Raw genomic sequence first — 19,375 nt, forward strand, 5'->3', positions numbered from 1 at the left:
GGCACTAACGTGGCACTCTGCCTTTTTTTGCGCTTGCTTGTTTTAATGCAGCTTGATAGAGAGAGGAGTGGAGCTGGCCAAGACTGCAGGGATTCCTTTTCAAATGTAACCAAGCTAAAAATTGCCTTTGGCTCCATAAGAGCCATGGAACATTTCATACAAATCTGGTTTTTTTCTTCTGTAAACTCATATTGGATCTTGGAATTTTCATCTACATTATTAAGGTTTATATTCTTGCTCATGTTTAGAGCAGATGTTAACAATAACAGTTGCTATTGAGAACAAGATTCCAAAGTTTGTGTGGTTTTTTTTTATTGTTGTCTTTAATATTTTAAAAGAAAATAAATTACATGCTTTTAAAATACATCCTGATCTGTAATGATGACAATCCTGATTTCTGAAATGCCATTCTTTCTGATATGTTTTTATGCTAAACTCCTCTGTACAGTGTTCAAAGACTCATGTTGAATTTAACAGAAAACATTTGTGTGGGGGTAGTTTTAGGGATAGTGTTAGAGATCTAGGTAAAGGAAATTTAGGAAACCAAGCTGTACTACATTTTACAAGTCTGGAGAAGCTTTTACTTTTAACTAGTTAGCAGTGCATTTGCAAGGGCAATTCAATACAGGGCTTTGTTTACTTGCTTCAAACAACATTAGTACATTCCAGAAAAGTATTTTTTGGTTGGTTGGTTTTGGTTTTTTGTTTTTTGTTATTTTTTTAAAGGAGAGGAGAGGCAATGTCTGACATTTCATAACATCTAAATGATTTAATTGGAACATCCAGAGGTCAAACCATATGTTACCAAACTATTGAGCAGTATAGCTCTGCAAAAACAAATAGGAAGATGTACTAAGCCCTCCCAGCTGAAAGTTTGAAAACTACAAAAACTGTGTGAGGCGAAGAGCACAGGAGATACTCTCTTGAAGAGAGTATGAGGAGCTAATTATTTTTATGAAGAGCTAATTATTTACTATTTATCTGGAAGTTCAAAGTAAACATAAACTGCTAATATAGACTTAAAAACTGAAAGGAAATTAAATTTGAACACTTGAATAATGAGATAATGTGTTTTATTTCCTTTAGGCAATGTAATAAATTTGCAATGTATTTTGCCTGATGTGTGGATAATAAATGAGGTGTGTGCATGTACACAGCAGAATACTTAGGAGCACCATGGTGTCACACTAATTTTTTCTGAAGGGTAGAATTTTGTTTGTGCTGGGGGATGATCATGTGCATGTCTAACCAAAATGGATACATGTTACAAGGAAAGTAACCTGATATGTGCCACAGGAGACTTTCCCTGGTGTTCCCTAAAAATGTAAATAAAAAATGAAGACATGCTTAAGGCACTATTTTGGGTATTTTTTCTAGCTAAACCTTATGTATTCTTAATTTTTTTAACTTTGCCAGGGATTTATTATAGATAATCAACATAATAATAAAGAAAATTCCTGGGTTTTTTGTATTTTAACTGATATATTGGAAAAACAACTGTAGTAGCATTGCTTTTGCATCTTAAGCTGTGTTTAAATAGAGAATCTGTGGTTTCTTTTTTTGTCTTTAGATTTCTTCCTCAGTCTGCAAAGTGTACAGGTTGAATCCAGGGAACTGAAAAAAGTGAAAAGTCTTACAGTTTTAGTAAATAAGGACTCCTGTTACAATCATTACAGAAAGTCATTCCTTTGGCCTTTCCTTCCTAAATTATATACAGACTGTTAAGGGATCCAGAGGAGATTTCAGACAAGCCTACTAATAGGGGAGATTTGAGTTGCCTGTAGAGGAGACAAAGCTTTGAAAAGTTGTTTTCCTGGTTTCTTCTTCCACTTCAGGTCTCATAAATAATGTTTAAGACTACTCAGTCATTGTTTCCAGCAACTCAAAACATTCAGGATGGTAGAGGGAGGCCTTACAAACTCAGGTTTATAGAAGAGAAAATGTCAAAATTGGTGATAACTTTCATTTATTTCCACATTTTGAAACCTTATTTGTTCTAGGGCTAAAAGGGATTTCAATTTATTTGTGAATACATCAGGGTGTATGTTTAAGTGACTGTAAAGTCTAGAGTTTTGAAATAAATACTAAAATCAGAGGACTTGTCACAGAAACTGGAATTATGTGACTGTATAATGAAAGCACATGAAAATTGGTGCAAGTGTAATTCATATGCCATTTCTGTGATAATACTGCACAGCTGCAGAACTTGTGTTCGTGTGACTTGATTCCTCTTTAATATTCAAGAGATCTTACTTTGTGTGGTGCAGAGGCATTAATGATATAATTAATGTAACCATTCTGATTTGGCAAATCCCAGATTTCCAAATACCTTCTTGGAGTTTGCTTCCGGAATAGGGAATATTGGAAATTTTGTTTTTCACTGAAAGTATCTGCAGATAAATGCAAACAATATCTTGTTGCATTGGAAAGATTTTGAATGCATTTAGGAATAGCACTTCACAGACTCTGTGTATGTATTCTTACAGTCTGGATGCTGTCATCCAGGATTCCTGACTGATAGAGATTATGAAATAGGATCAGTGTGACTTTGTACTTGGGTAAACTTAATCTATTGGGAAAGGTGAGAAGAGCTTAAATAGTATTAGAAGGAGAAGAGGGCCAAGAGAAAGATTATATGTAATTAGTTGTCAACTCTTTAAATAAATTGTTTAAAAAGCTTAAAAATGGAAAAAAAAGTATTTATTGCTTAAGCTTTTAATGTGATATCAAGGAAGCAGTGCCTCAGACTGAAACTCTTCAGTATATTAGAATTATTCTGAAGATCTCATGCAGGTTGGATTAACATAATTTCTAAAATATAGATGTTTTATTTTCATTTTCTAGAATGTATTGAACCTTATAAATTATGTTTGAAGTATAATTTATTAGTCAAGGAATCCTGTAATTTTGGACAGTCATAATGAAGTTCAAAACAAAGTTGCTTATAAAAAAGGAACAATTTGTTCAATATAAATAACTCCTGATATATAAGTTTGGTGGTTCAAAAAGGGCTACTTTCCCAAAGCTTAAAAATAATTAGCAGTGCAAGTTTCATATAGCGAGTGACCAAATGAAGGAATAGCAAAATTAATATAAATGACAGATTTTTGTAATCAGAAGAGTGATAGTAAATAACAGACTAAAGTTACCACGACTGCCCAAGTGCATTAAGAAGCATCTAAATCTTTGTAGCAAGGGATGCCAGTGAAAATATCCTAATGGATAAATTGTCTATCAATGTTTTCAGTTAAAATCTTGGTGCCTTTCTGAAAAAAGCGTTCTTCTGCATCACAGCCTTAATGGGCTCTTCAGAAACAACCTTAAATACTGGCTTTGAGGCAGTGCAGGAACAGACTTACAAGTCAGCTCTGTTGAAGGCTGCTGCAGATTTTGGACAGAATGTCATGATATACGTTGATTGGTATTTCTATACGACATTTTCCAAAACTGTGTCTAGGATCACATCAAATCCTAAACCTCAGTAATCCGAAAAAGAGAGAACAGAGTTGAATGAATAGAGAAAAACTGGAATGTCAAGAAAACTTGACAGGAAGGTTAGTTAGGAGAAACATGGAGGGGGGGTTTTTGCTACAAGATAATTAGTTTCACATCGAGCTAAAGTCAGTGGCTGAAGAGTATTTACCTTGCAGAATCACTGAAAGTGTATGATGACAGCATGTACAATGACCTAATATGAGTGTTGTTTCACCATATGCAGGTTTTGTACCTACAGGAATAAATATTCAGGGCCTTATTCAGGTCCCTGTTTCTGTGTAATTCACATAAATGTGCTGAGTGAGTACAAAGCTGAGGGCTGTGTTCATGTTGCTGTGATTTGTAGCACTGTTCCTACATATTTGTGTTTCTTTTAAGAGTGTTTGATCCATTTGATTTTGTATAAATAAGCTACAGTCTCATACAGGAGCTGAACAAAACCAACTCCATTAGCAGCTGGGTCTCAAGGTGCAAGCTGTCCTACCATGGTGACAAAAAGAGGTGGAGTTTCATTTTGTTTGAGAGTCCTGCTCCAGGAGTTGTCTTCAAGACAAGGCTCCAGGCCTTAGTGGAGTCTGAGTCAGAGAACTCTGAAGCAGGATGACTGAATTGTGCTTTCCAAATATATCTCAACCAGTTGAGTAGCATGAATAGTTAAGAGAGAGAATTAAAAGCCATCAGCCTTTCATTATCCTATCTGATTCTTAACTCTTGGCTCCAGAGCAGTGCTTTCCCATAATAATGCATTATGGTTACACTTGCTTAATTAAAATACTATTTATTTAAATGAGAAGGTTGTACTTCTTGTAAGCTGTTTTTGAATATTTATTTATGGAACATAATTATTCTGTGCAATCCCTGTTAATGTAAGTAGATGGTTTTTATTTTCTTACTATGGAGTCTGAAAGACAGGAAGCCCTTGTACAGTGGAAGAATATAATGAAATTAACTTCCATGGAATAAACTTTTAATGAGATTAACCTGGCTAGAGTAAGAACTGCTTTAACTATTTAAAAAAAACCATTTAGATCATGGCATGTATCACATTTTACAACCAAAGGACTGAAAACTTCTTTGGGCTGGGAAAACTTTGGCTGGATTTATATTACTTGTAATCAGTAGTGGGAATGGATCCGTAGAAGAAAAACAGTGGATGCTGAGGACTTGGTGGCCACAGCCTGTATTTCTTCAGAGGTAATACTTTGAGTGATTTCTACTCTGATTCCAGGGAATGTTTGGATGAGTAGAGCACTGTTGGAGAACACCTTCCATTTTAATTTCATCAAACAAGCAGTGTAGTTTATATATGTTATGTTAAGGCTGCTCCAAAATGGAAAAAAAAAAAAAATAAAGAAAAGTGTACTAGAACATGCTACTTACTAAATATTTTTATTCATATAGCTATTTGATTTAAATCATTATATAGAAACATACATTTTCATTTATGGCATGAACACATAAACGAAAACTATAAGCGGCTCTGAAAAAGTTCATAGTATAAAATATAAAACCTCTTCGGTGTGGAAGTAAAATGGTCATTTTTATTCAACTGGATGAAAAAGTGGATTGTTTCTTTTGTGTTTATATCATAGAAAAATGAGAAAAAAAATACTTTCTTAACTTTTTCAAATACTTGAGAGTAAAAAAACCCAACCCTTGTATAAATAAGTTTTTTTATAGATACAGAAACTCAGGAATTGTTGTCTAAGATGTTTGTTTACAAAGTGACTACAAAATTTTCATAACATTCACAGAGGTGAAGGGCTTTTAGTAAAATGCAAATTACAATAGAGTAGGGTTGCTAATAAATTGTTGCTTGAAGTAGAAAGGATGGGTATTTTGAAATAGAGGACTACCTTCAAGAGGCTGCTTTGTGCATGTAAGACTCAAAGGTTGCAATTTATAAGCAGTGTCTACCAAACAGAAAAAAAACCAAAAAACATTGTGGAAGATTTCCTGATGAAATCATATGTAAACATAAAGATTTAATCTGTGTTATGATAGCATAGTAATGATCAACCTGTTAGTGTCACGCTTCCTCTTCCGCAGTGAATGCAGACACAGTTGCTGAAAGATCATTCATTTAACTGTTTCTAGTTTCTATGTCACAGTGCAATCTGTTCTGCTTATTGTAACCAACTATTAATAAAATGGTAACAGTGCAAGTGGAGTAGAGGAGCAGGACTGGTGTAAGCAAAGTCAGGCTAACTACAACCTCTTTGGGCCCAAGTTCTGATACTTTTTCTGCAGTAAAAGACTGAGAGGTGAACAGGTTATCCTTGCAATGTAAGCCTCCTATTGCCTAACATTTCTAACCCTTCCTCACCTATCATGCTTAAAAACCACAACAACCATTTTGGAGAAACAATTGCATTGAAAAGCAAAATGGAAAATCCTTATCTGTCTCCCCTGAGTTATCTAGTTATACTTTGTGTATTGCTTATGCAACTCTCCCCGCCTCTGACGGTGGAGTTAGAATACTGAGAGATTTTGCTTCCTTTGAGCTGATAGTTTTTGTAAGAATTAAGCACTCTTGTACAGTCTAGGCTTGAGCAACTTGGGAGGAAAACTGGCCAGGGTGTGCTGGAGTTCATCATCTTGTTTCATTACTAGCTGCCATGTAAAACCAGTGACAACTTTTAATGGAATAAGGGGTTAATTAAGATAAACACATGGAATATGGCTTTCTGCACTACTTACAGGGGAGAGCCAATTCATCTCCAGGGACAGGGAGAGCGGGGGTGGTGGGATAGGCTTCCAGAACGGCTTGTGCCAAGTGCTGAACTCCTCACTGACCTCCCCTGCAGAAAGGAAGCATGGGGATGGTGGAAGTAAGGATGAAGGATGCTGAAGGAATTGAGAAACACTGAGCATGCAGGTATAGGATAAAAAGGCCAGAAGTCAGGGAGGGCTTGTACAGGTACAGTGACAGCAGATGATAGTGTGGTGATGCAGTTATGTACCAATTCAGACCTCATAACTCAAGACATGCAGATTGGTTTGGCTTTTTGTAGTAATACTTCTATGCTAAAACAGATTCATTTGAACAGTATGAAATGCAAAGCATAATCCTTTCTTGCAGGCACTATGTGTTCAACCCTGTTCAAGTAGTGCTAAACTGAGCAGAAGGCTCGTGTGCTGTTTGTCTACTTCTACAAACTGGATGAAATAACCAGGAAGTGCAAACTCCAGCTTGTCACTGCATAAGAGATAAATGTTAATGCAGCATTCTTCTGGTGCTTTTATTATAATAAAGAGCATACAGGAACTTAATCTTAAAAAAAGATGTGTAATTTCAGCTAGGATTAGTTGCCTTTTTAGAATGCCGACCAGCTGCTTCAAGTAGAGTACCATAAAAATATTTTGCTTTGATGCATGAAAAATTTAAAAGATGAGTAAGAATAAATAGCAAATAGGGTTTGTTATTTACTCTGTATATGCAATGGATATATATTTGTGTATGCTACAGTGGCATCTAAGATTAGCGCCTTTTCTTTTCTGCAATAGGCAAGAAGCTCTTTGAAGTCAGGATATTAAAAGAATCAAATTGATTCCAAATGAATTTCAAGAGAGTGAAAGGGTTTTAAGAGAAAGAGGACATGATACCAGGCCTAAGTCAAGCTTAAGAAAAGTCTCACCAGTTTCTGGCAACAGAACTTTGCAGGGAATACCTGAGAAGAATGTGTGATGGTGATGTTGGGTTCGTTCAGAAGGTTGTGCAAGCACCTGAGCATTTACAAAATAGTGGAAGTGATGATAAATAAACCTAAAAACACTCTCTCAGAAGGTAATGGAATGTCAGATGCTATCTCAGGACTGTAAAATCAAATTCAGACAGAAGAGATGCCTGTGGTTACTCTCATTTTAAATACCATTAACGTGCCTTTGTAATTTTAGAGCATGTACTGTTTTGGTGGGGAACAAATTCACACTTGATCATAGTGGAAAGCAAAGCATCCTCAGATAAAAAGTCAGGCCTGTCAACCTTGATAGCTTTCCATCAAAATATGCAGCAACCTCTTAATTTGCAGCTCTGTGTTCTCCCATTGCCCAAGTTTTGGCAGCAAAGTATTTGAGAGATTAAAGGAACATTTAATTTCTTCATGCTGATCTCACCAAGAATAATCTCACCAAGTCACTCCCTTATTCAGAGTCATTTGCTCGCTTTGCTCTTCCTGTATAATGTTCTAACTCCTCACCTTCAAAGTTCAGTAAGATTTTGCTTTTAGCAATCTCATTTCTCATTTTTTTTTTGCCAGTTTTTTTTTCAGTCTGTCTTCTCATCTGGGATTCCCTCCCCTTTTCTTGGTGGAAGAAGTAAACGTATTCATTTGCACATCACATTGAAGCTTCTTTATGTTCATTTTCCAAGTGTTGAAACCTTTAGAATAATACAGAGCATTACTCTTAAATTTTTATATTGTTGGTAAACCCTCTGGAACTTCTGAAACTTCTGTTAAAATATCAGCTCCCTGAAGTATGGACAAGGGCCTCCTGAATCCCAGTGATTTGTTGAGAAACCAAATGTTCCAATCTTCTACACTAAGCAGATTAAGGTTTTTTTTCCTTGTAAAATAAGCAAGCAGAATGTGTTTTGTAAAGTGATTTGTAAAGTGCTGCTGTAAAGTTCAGTTTGTGTGAGAATTTGATATGCGGTTGGTAAAATGCATCTGTTTTTCCAATATTTATGACTTCTGTTTAATGCAAAAAAATGAAAGAAGATAATGTATTCTGATTAGCCATGAAAAGACTGGCAGATGACATATTTCAATTTGTTACCACTATGCCAGCGTAGCACAGCCTGGTAGGACAGCATTAATCATGGAATTTTTTCTAGGTGTTAGCAATGCCCTGTGGGTTTATGTAGATTCCCTTTTATTCCTTTCTAATGAGGTTTTGTGTTAATGTATTAAAAAAAAAAAAAAATTACATTAAACCAGATGGAGATGTTTTTAAGTGTTGCAAGATGGATTCTTTCTCTAAGATTGCTGTTGACAGTATCCCTTGAACTACTACATATGATGCAGAAATCTCACCAGCTGTCATGTATGGTATGTCTGACCCACTGACTGTAGATTGCAGCAAGATGTCGTTTTCTGGATATTTGGGTGAATTTCAGGGTGAATTTCAGCCCCTCCCCCCCCCCCCCCCCCCCCCTTTCTGGTAGGGCAGATTTAGAATTATAACAGTTGAAGTTATAGATACTTTGTTTGTAGAAGGGTATATGAGGGTCTGTGGCTTCTCTAGCTGCCTCCCATTAAGCCAATAGGAAAGAAAAACATTCTGAGTTTATGTGATAATTTCTCTTTTTTGTGGACTTGGAGCTCAGAATGGCATATGTCTTGCTTGGGAATTAATTATTTGGATCTGTAAGCAATTGCATTTATGGCTTTTGACAGTGAAAGTAAATTCAAAATCACTGTATTAGAAGGATAAGTATAAATTTAGTCAGCAGCAAAAGAATGTTAAAGATGTGTAATTTCCAGTTTATGTGGAAACTAAAATGAAAAGTGAAAGGGAGGGCTATGTATTAGCTATGTAAGAAGGAATTTAGGGAAGGAGTTTAACACTGAGGTGTGATCTGTATTTTGGTAGTGGTCAGAATGGTTTTCTTTTCTCTTGTTTTGTGATTTTATGTTCACATAATAAACAATCAAAAAAAGCAAGTGATATTTAAGAAACTCTTGGCACCAGAAAGTTGTCACACTTCCTGTAACAGATTTTGGATGGGAGTGAGTAGTTCTGAAAGGCATTTACTAGATAACTTTGCAAAATGAGGCTTCTTGATAAACACGAAAGTACTATCTTGCAATTAGGTATTTTGAACAGTCAAATAGTTCTGTACTCTGAGCTTCATGAATATATGTATCTTAGTTAAGTACTCAAGACATACTATTTCAAAGTCTTTTGCTAGGTCTTTGTTAGGCTCCTGACCCACATATACTTTATCCTGATATTTTTAAATTTGTTTGCTTCTTTTCTCTCTATATTTTTCCAGTTCTTATATATTTTATATATAAGATATATTTTATTTATTTATATATTTTTCATGTTCTCCTTTTCTCCCCCTGCCAAAAAAAAGTTGGTTTTACAATTATAAAGTCACTTTTTTCAAGCCAGTTAGAAAAAAATAAAAGTACATTAGTGGATTAGTAATCAACTGCATCCTTTTTTTTTTTCTAAACTGTTCTTCAAAAACATGAAAATAATAACTGGGAGGTAATTTTCTGCGGAATTTGGAACAACAAAACTTTCCAAAGTGTTCAGTGTTCCCACCTTTGTGGGAACTTTGGATGTTCATGGGGATTTTAACAATGGGAAATTGGATATGATTGAGGAATATTAGATATATTCTAACATCATGCTCTGAGACTTCTTCAGGGATGTACAGAAGTTAGTGGCATTTCAGAGTAGGACTAGTAAGTCCCACTATCCAGTCTCCGAGTTGTCGATGTATCCTTGCCAAGAGGGGTGGATGTTTTCCCTTCTTGCAGTATGCAGTGTTCTTGTCTTTGAGGCTATGGGTGATATTACCTGAAAAGAACGTGCATTGGAAATTGCACTGAGAATCTAAGTGCAGCGTGAACCTGTGCTGCACATTAACTTGATGTGCTAAAAGAGATTAGGAGATCCACACTGCTGTATGGTGGCACTGGGACAAGAAAAATTAAGTTTGATGGAGACATCAAATAACTGTGTGTTATAACATACCAAGGGAAAACGAATGTGGCACTTTCAGTTTGAGCAGTGGTGTTGGGGCAACAGCTTATAAGTGTATTTTCATTTACAAGAGTAAAATCATTGCTTTTGGAAACAGCTATTTTATATAAACATCCTAACTCTATGTAGCACACAATTTAAGGTTTTAGATTCTTACAAGAATCTGGGGTTTTTCAAAGCAAAATTGTTTCGTAGTAAACAATAAAAAGGTTTTCAAAGATTCAGAATGGAATTGTTTGGTATGCAAATCAACAGCAATACAAACCTGTGTTCTCTTCTGTGTCTGGAAGGTTACTTCTTCCTCAGTCTTTCCTGTGCAGAGCAGTTTTCTCATAATTCATTTTGTTTGCTTATGGAAGAAGCAATCTTGAACTTGTCAAGTGTGTACATTTGAAGTATTTGGGGACATGCTGTGTGCAGGATATAATTATTGTCTCCACTTTCTCCTATTTTTTACTTACTTATTTTATTAATTTTGGAGTTTGGTTCAGTGGAAAGTGTTCAGAACTTTCATCACTTAACAAACATTGGGAAAGGAAGTAGCTGAGAATTTTAATTTTGACTAGGCAAAGAAAAAAAGACAGCAGTCTGAAGACATATTTTTAATTTGAAAAAAAGTGTTTACAGAGGTGTGACACAGAAAGGAACTGGGAGAAGTGCCTATGGAAAGCTTTGTAAATGTCCCTTCCTAGCCTTCCGTATTATTAGTGTGATTGCTTAGGCCTTAAGGCAACATTTTAAAATTCCTTTCATTCTCCTGTATTCCATCTTTTAATTTCAAAACAACTTTGTGGGAAAGAGTTGCTCATATTTACATTAAACAACCTTGTATTTATTTCTGAACATCAGACAAGAAAAAATGCCAAAATGTTTTCTTCTGAAAGCTATTAAGACAGAGGAGGCAAAAAGGGCTTTAATAAAATGGCTATTTTAGTAGGTGATTGAGAATTTACCTCAAAAGAACACGTAAGAACACATATTCATTGCTTACATGAATAAAGAAGCTACCCATCTGCTATAAAATATAGGTTTCTCTGAGTCTGTGCTGTGAAATTCTTCTGCAAGTTACTAAGTATAAAGTTAGCTGGTAAAGTCCTCAAAAGAGTCAGACAAAGAGCTCTAGGAGCAATTTGGTGTGTCAACCTGCATTAGATGGCTGAAACCTTGAAAATTAGTAAAGTCTACTAAAGAATTTTTAAATTTAGTTGAATTAAGCAACAGTAAAAATGTAATCCTATTTCTTCATTTATCAAGATACTAAAATTTTTACTGATTGCAGTTTTTCAACTTTTTCACAAGCATAATAAATATGTTGGCTTGATTATATTTTTTATTGTGCACCTTGGCATTTTTCCTAAAGTAATGTTTCTTTAAAATTATGATTGTTATATGGGTTAAGTTATACAATTGGCTTTCATACCTGATCTCTTTGATCAGGGTAACCTGACTTTCTAGTTTCCTCTTGATGCTAAACTTCTATTAAAATAAAAAGCTGTATAGCAAGTAACTAAAGTTGAATATAACACTTCAAAACAACTGGAAATTTGCACTGTTTTAAGTCAAATGTGTGGTTATTTGCTTTATGTGTGTGAAGAAAAATGAGATTTAGCACAACTGTATCATAGGAAACCAGTAGACATGAATATACTGACCAACATTAACATTGCTCACTTCTTTAATCTACTGAACTATTATATAAAAAACCACAAAATCCGGTTTACTGTATTCAGTAGAGCAATAGTAATTTATATGAGATGTTACCAAAGATGTTTGGTTTTATAGTTATTACAGCATACTGGCAACTTGATACAGCCTCCTAAAATAAAAATATCTTACTTTTTTGTCATCCAGATAGCAGGAACCTCAGAGACACTTCATCTAGGAAAAAACTTCCTTTGTATTGGTGACCTCTGCAGGCTTCTGAGATAGTTCTGATGGCAGAAGTACATAAAGATGATTATGCTAGCAAGTTAGTGTTGCGTATAGGTGAATAACACCCAAGTCAGACTTCCTTTGCACAAATCTGACCTCGTTTGAATTGTTCCTTAGATGAGAAAAGTAAATGCAGGGAAACAGCTTTTAACATACTTCCTGGTTTATGGAAACACTTGTTCTGGACCTCAAAAAGAAACAGGGAGGTTTAGCTTCAAATGTTATCTCCTCTAGGTTGGTCTGTCATACAAAACCGAGTATTTCATTTTGTCAGGCAATATACCTGTATCTTAATACAGGGAATATATTTCCTTCCTTTAGAAAGAAATACTACTTAAGAAACACATATTTTAATATAAGCAGTTTAAAAGGTCTTTGGTAAAGTATTTTCATATGCTCTATGTCTCAAAGTACATGAAAAGTTAAATGCAAGCAGAGAAGGAACAAAGGAGGCTGAACCAAAGAAAATTGAATTACACAGATCAGGTGGCTATAAATTAAGACTTGAAGCTACTTATTGGAGCCAGTGAGATGAAAGAGACATAAAAAATACAGATGTGAAAGGGGATGTTTTTGCATGCAGGACTGTCTGGACAGCTTAGTAAAGCCAAAGAAGGCAAGAAAGCAAAAATACACTTTAAAAAAACTAATAGGAAGGATGCATTTGAAAGATTTGAATCAAGAAAGCAATAATATGAAATAGAATAGACCAGAAGATTAAAAGAGGCAATATTGTCCTTCAAAAGGTTTGAATGACTAGGAGACTATATATGAAATCTCAGGTTTACCTGTACCTATTGGAGAATGTACACATTAAGAACTCACTTGACCCCAATCTGCCTTGAACGCAAGTTTTGACTGCAAACATTTGCATTATGTTATCCTTATGTAAAAGCACCTTTCATTGGCAATCAGGTATGTCTTACAATACTGATTCTTTGGGAGAAAAAAAAGAGTTGACTGAAAAAAGTACTTCTGTATCACTAGACTTACTGTACTTCCAATTGCTGTGTAATTTGAGATGTTTTTGTGATAGTTTCTCATGTTGTCATGTTCATTAATGTGACTCTTGGTTTAATTTAGGAACTGCCTGTAAAAAAAACGAAGATGTAGGTGAAGGAAAATCAATTTTCTGGCTTTCCTTGTAAGAAAGTTGTAGTTAATGGTTGTTAAAGATCCTCTTGTGACATGGATGAACTTCCAGTTTTTAGATTTTCTGTAAAGGAAGGTAGGCCTAAAAACTGCTGCTGAGGTATCTGAGCAGGCTGGATTTTTCTGCAAGCTGATAGAGCTTTGTTTGTCCTTGTAGCCAGTTTCAGAAAAGTGTTTTTGTCTGTCTCACTACCAACATAAGCAGTACTTCTATAAAAGGTACTACTTCCTGGCCTCTTGAAAACACTCAGTGTCTAAGAGGTTCAGACAGGTGAAACCAGTGTAATTATTCTGGGTAAATTCAACTAGCTCATGGGGAAGCCCGGGCCATTTCCCAATCTTGCAGCCAGAGAACAGGGAATGCCTTGCTTGGAAAGATGACAACCGGCAGTGCTGTGTCTGGGAGGCTTCGAAAGAAACAGAGACGCAGATGATCCAGTATCTGTTCCATTCATTTCCTTGGGAGAGGGTTTACTATTTTTTGCTACTTTAGCTTATGTTGGTTCTTCAAGTGCAGTAAGTACAGAATGAGCACTGTTTTGTGCCAGTGTAAGCATATTTACATTTGGGCTTCTGCCACTGAAACTCCTTTTTAAAGGAAATCAGATCTCGTGTTTCTCCACAGGCTTAAGTTTCTCTTGGCTTAAGCTTATGAAAAATACATACAGTTGCATATTGCCCATTAAAAAAATAAAAATAAAGTTCGAAATAAGGCGACTGAAAACAAAAGTTTAAATCCAAAGAGCAAAACTGTGCATTCTGTAGGTTTCTAAGATAAAATATCTGGGTTAGGAGAATAAAACTGAGGAACCTGAGCCTCATATATATGAATGCATATGCATTGTTTCATATTCTTTTTAAGCCATTTGTTTTGATGTCATCATGTATTATTTTCTTTAAAGGAATCTGGCATGTGAAAATACATGTATCTCCATGCCTTAGCTAAAAATTAATTTAAACAGTTTGTCTATCAGCATTAGCATTAGAAATTCAGATATTTTTGCATAAGGACTGAGGAAAAAATTGTAAGAACCTGTTATTTGGAATCTTTCTAGATTTTATATTTTAATTTCCTAAAATGGTTTTTATCTTGGTTTTGTTGTTATTGTTGTTGTTGCTTACTCAAAGAGCTGGCAGGGTAAGTGGCAGCTGTAAACTTAAGGGTAGGCTGCAAAGTTTTTCTTCCAAAGCCTTTCTTTCATGTTTAGCCAAGTGAGAGACATGGAGTGAAATGTAAACTCTGGCTCAGCATATCCTCATGGCCATCTCTGCTGGTGAGCAGCCAGAGGGGCAGAAGGGGGGCTCAAGCTGCCTAAGCACAAGGGCCCGGAAGGCGCCGGCCATGAGCCGCAGCTCCAGGTTGCTCAGAGGAGGAGGAATGTGAAGATGGTGCTTGAGGGCTCTTGATCCTGTACCCCTGAAAGCAGCCCTCTCCATTGCACCCGCTCTTTTGCACTTCATCCTCCCCCTGGGGCAGAAGGAAAAGTCATCCACTTCTCCTCTCAGTCATTTAACTACTTTTCTTTAATCCCTGGCAGAGCAACTGGGAACTTTGTGTTTTGTTGAACTTTGTTTTATTTGGAATTATGTACTGAAACCATTTCTATTTAACGTGGGAAACAAGCTTTGCAGAAACTCAGCCTTTACACTGGGAAAGGAACTTCCTATAAAACATAAACAGATGTTTGTACTTTTGTATGCAGATTTGTTTGTGGGAGCCTTTGTGATAAACTGTATAAATGCAATATGGAATTCTAGCAATTAAATTATGACTAACGAGTTTGATTGCTTTTACATGATCTGCACTGGTACTCCTGGCTTGTTTTGTTTGTCTTTTCTAAAGAGTTTTTTTTTCCAACTGTATTTTCTACAAAAGCTTGTCTAAAACCTAATCTTCAGAAAACATAAGAAAAACAGAAGACATAGAAATCTTTCTCCCAGGACAATGGGGCAGTTCCTGGGAGAAGTCAAACTATTACCTCCAGTGCAAGAGAGATTTCTATATCCTGTAGTAGCCATAATTGCTTGGGGCCTGCTTTCTGTCAAGTAATTCTTGGCTTCTAATCCTTTTGTTTGCTTGTTTGTTTGCTTGTTTGTTATTGTGATGGAAAGGGATAAGCAAGCAGTGTTTCCTCTCTTGTTCAGAGGTGTGTTTCTTTTTGCTTCCTCTCCCCCATAGTACTCTTTGCACTTGTTCTTACTCTGTTCACATTGACTGCTTCCTTCATTCTGTCTGTTTACTTTGCAGAGAACATAAAACTAAAAAATACATATATATATATATATATATATAATTCTTAATTCCTCTATTTTGACCATTAATTTTCCCCTCAGTTGAGGCCCACAAATTCTCTAGTTGGTGTCTTTTTCTGTATCCAGGTTTGTACAGAGCGTCATCATTGTGCACTGATGCAATTAAGTGGGATCATGAAGAAACATATTATTTGCTTCAGTCTGGAGATCACCAATTGTGAATTGCTTGTATCCTGCTAATACAATAGTTTTCATATTCATCCTGGAGACAATAGAATGAATTTTGACTTTCCTGTATTCATATGTAAATCATACTCCTCTGTACCTATGTATATACACATGGTTTTCCTTTGACTGTTTGATATAGAAAAAATATTAACTAGAGAAGTTAATCTTTGAGATATTATTTATACATTTGAGACATTAATATGCATGGATAAAAATGAAAACTGTCCAAACAAGTTGGATTATATTGAAAGATAAAATATTGTTAAATGTGAAGTACATGATCAAAGCTCTGCCCAACGGACAGACTTAAAGTGGTAATTCCTTAAATTTGGAGAAAAGAGAGTTTTGAAGGCAGTAGCCCTGACACTAGAGTTGTAGATTTTTATGGCTCTCTCTTGCAAAATTTGGAGATACAGGCTGAGCAATTAAAAAATAATACCTGCAATGTATATAAGGGAGGGTGGCAGTGTTAAATTCCAATCCTTCTGATATGCATTCAAGAGCAGCCCCAATGATCTGTAGTTTTCAGATATTATGGAGGAATCAAGTGAAGGAAAACCAAGGATGCACACCTTCAACAGATTTTTTTCCAGTAATTCATAGCAGCTGTGGTTTCAAATAAATAATTGAATTAAAAGAGTTGCTCCAGGATGAAATTTTTTCATTTTTAATAAACTGAGATTTGTTTTTCAAGGTGGAAAACACCTCTGTTATGTCCTCATCCTTATTATTCTCTACCCATGGAGTAAACAAGGTGAGGAAGATAATAAGAAAGGCAGGAAAACTGCCATAAAGGTCTTATAGCAAATTTTATATTCCAATGTTGTATTTTCTTGCAGCATTTTTCTGCCAGTGGTCTCTCAAGTGGTCAGATTGCTTTCCTGTTTGCTTGCTTTGTTTTTTTTTTCTTTAATTTTAAATTAAAAATTTTAATTAAAATTTTCAATTTTAGTGAATTAGTGCATGAGGGTTAAAGTATTATGTTTTTCTGCCTTTCCTGTGTCTAGCAACTTTGTATGATAAAAAAATCATAATAAAACTTAGAGGGATCTTGAGACTGCAGAGTACTGAAGCTCTTCTCACTTGTGTGGGTAAAATCAGTAGAATCATTGCAATAAACGATGTATATGATTTTACTTTGCAATTTCACACTTAGTGGTTTCATTCATACTCTCCAAAAATACAATATAAATTCTATTTAGTAATGCTCATCTAATTCTAATTATCTTTATTATTTTTTTTTTTCTTTAGGGTGTACCTCAGTTACCATGTGCCAAAGCATTGTATAACTACGAGGGAAAAGAACCTGGAGATCTTAAATTCAGTAAAGGTGACATCATCATTTTGCGCAGACAGGTGGATGAAAATTGGTATCATGGAGAAGTCAATGGCATCCATGGCTTTTTTCCTACCAATTTTGTTCAGATTATTAAACCTTTACCTCAACCTCCGCCTCAGTGCAAAGCACTTTATGATTTTGAAGTAAAAGACAAGGAAGCAGATAAAGACTGTTTACCATTTGCAAAGGTAAAAAGAGAATACAATTACTATTTTCTTCCAATAATTTCATTCACTTGGATAAGAAACAATACAACTGTTTTGTAGTCTTACCTGCATTTCTCATGAAAAGCTTTCTGAAGCTGCACACATATGAAAAGGACAAGTAATTCTGGAAGTGTTTCTCCCATAGTTTTGCCTTCTCTTTCTAAATTACATATAATTTCTCTGATGTTTTATTTCTGAGAATGCTTTTTTTTTTGTCAGTGCAGTAGTGATGCTCCGAATTTAATAGAAATAACCTATGTTGTGAATTGAAAACATTCCATCTTCTAAAGGAACACTCAAATTGCAGATGTGAAAGAAATCATGACCCTAGTTCTTACGTAGAAAAACAACATCCAGAGAAGGTTAGGTAATGAGTCAGTAGAGAAGGAAAATGGTTGTGGTTCTGTTGATTAATGCCAAGGAATGAGAGAGGGGCTGATGAGTAACATGGATTGAACATGACAGGAAGAGTGGCACTAAGGACAAAGTCAGATCACTAAGATGTGAGCAATTAGCTGAACTCTGACAAAATAGGAAAAAGAACAGCTTGAGCTGACTTCAACCCCAAAAGCAGCATATTCCTCTTACAGTGTGCCTTCTCTGCGGTTCTTGTCCATGCCCTGTATTCTCTGATTCCTCCTGTGTTATGGAGGAAAATTAAATGAGAAGTTAAATTAAAGCTGGGAGACATAATCACTGCATGTTCACACAGGATGATATTCTGACTGTAATTCGCCGTGTGGATGAAAACTGGGCAGAGGGAATGCTGGCTGACAAGATAGGAATATTTCCAATTTCATATGTTGAGGTGAGTAAAGCTGGGTCCTCAGTAAGGCTGTGCCCACTGTGTATTTAATTTTCTGAAAGGAAAAGTAATCGTACTGGTGATGATTCTAAAATAACCTGAGATATAAATAATCTTAGACTTAAAATTCTCTTTGGGAAAGTTAATGGCCTCACCAGTGATTTTCACTTAGCTATTTGATACCTATTTTTATTGAATGGAATTTAGATTAGTAGAATTTGAGGTAGTCACTATGTTTTCTTGTTAATACTGGAGTCATGCAGTTAATCCAAGCCATACTTAGCCAGAAAATTAAAGCAGTCAGCAAGTCAGAGAAATGGTTAGCTTTGCACTGTCCCTAATATCTGCCTCTCAAAACCAAATTAGCACAACTAGGACATCAAAGGATATCGGTTGTTGTTAAACAGGTAAAGGATTGGCTTTTTCATCAATAGAGCCATATATTAAACCTTCTGTATCTTCCTGCATTTCTCATATGTATTACAACAATTTACAGAAGGAGATAGCATTTGAGAAAATTTCCCCAACCTTGTAAATTTTAAGAATTGACTGCTGTGTCTTTTATAAAGAAAGACATCAGCGATTAGGAACATGTATACAGCCACATTGATTATTCAAATTTGCATTACAGAAAGATACAAAGGTTTGGAATAGTGTTTGTCCTGTTATGATAGGTATGCTGTGAATACTTATAAGATACACTTCCCTGCATCGACAGTATTTTATTTAAAAAATGAGGAAGAGTGATGAATGAAAACAGTATTTTCACATTATCTCTGGAATGAGAAATATGTACTTCAGGTCATACAAGAAATGTGTAACCATACTAAGAATCAAGTCAGGTTTTATTGATTCAGTCTCTGAATCCTATGATGAGATGGGGACCTCAGAAAACATTACTGCTTTCAACCAAAATTAAATTTATTAAAGGGAAAATACACATATTTATTTTTATAGCTTGATGTAAGGATCTGTATACCTGGGGATAGAAAATTTCACCTTACTGTAAAAACAAGACCAAAAAAAAGTTTCAACTTGCTCAGTGCAATTTTAGGCTTCAGTTTAAGAAGTTTTTGAAAGCCAATTTAACAATTTCTTGCCCTTGGGTATTCTTTCCTAGCTTCTTGCAATTAACTGTCCCTTCAATCCAGCCAGTAAAGCTTTTTGTAGTGCTTTTTCCAAACTAAATTACTTAGTCTTGTTAGAAAAAGCCCTTTCCTCGGGCTGCCACTTGAGCTGTTTAGC

At 35.4% G+C, this 19,375-nt stretch overlaps 1 protein-coding gene across 3 annotated transcripts in view; it reads left to right on the forward strand.

The window, feature by feature from the left end:
• Positions 1–19,375, forward strand: part of SH3RF1 (SH3 domain containing ring finger 1) — an 84,054-nt gene that overhangs the window by 34,532 nt on the left and 30,147 nt on the right. For all 3 annotated transcript variants that reach the window (XM_086890360.1, XM_086890358.1, XM_086890359.1), the window contains exons 3-4: positions 17,032–17,307; positions 18,038–18,133. In XM_086890360.1, coding sequence (XP_086746486.1) covers positions 17,032–17,307; positions 18,038–18,133 — 372 coding nt within the window. The remainder of the gene's footprint in view (positions 1–17,031; positions 17,308–18,037; positions 18,134–19,375) is intronic.

The sequence above is a fragment of the Cyanistes caeruleus genome, chromosome 5, assembly GCF_971803275.1.
Source record: "Cyanistes caeruleus chromosome 5, bCyaCae1.hap1.1, whole genome shotgun sequence".
In the NCBI taxonomy this organism is placed as follows: Eukaryota; Metazoa; Chordata; class Aves; order Passeriformes; family Paridae; genus Cyanistes; species Cyanistes caeruleus.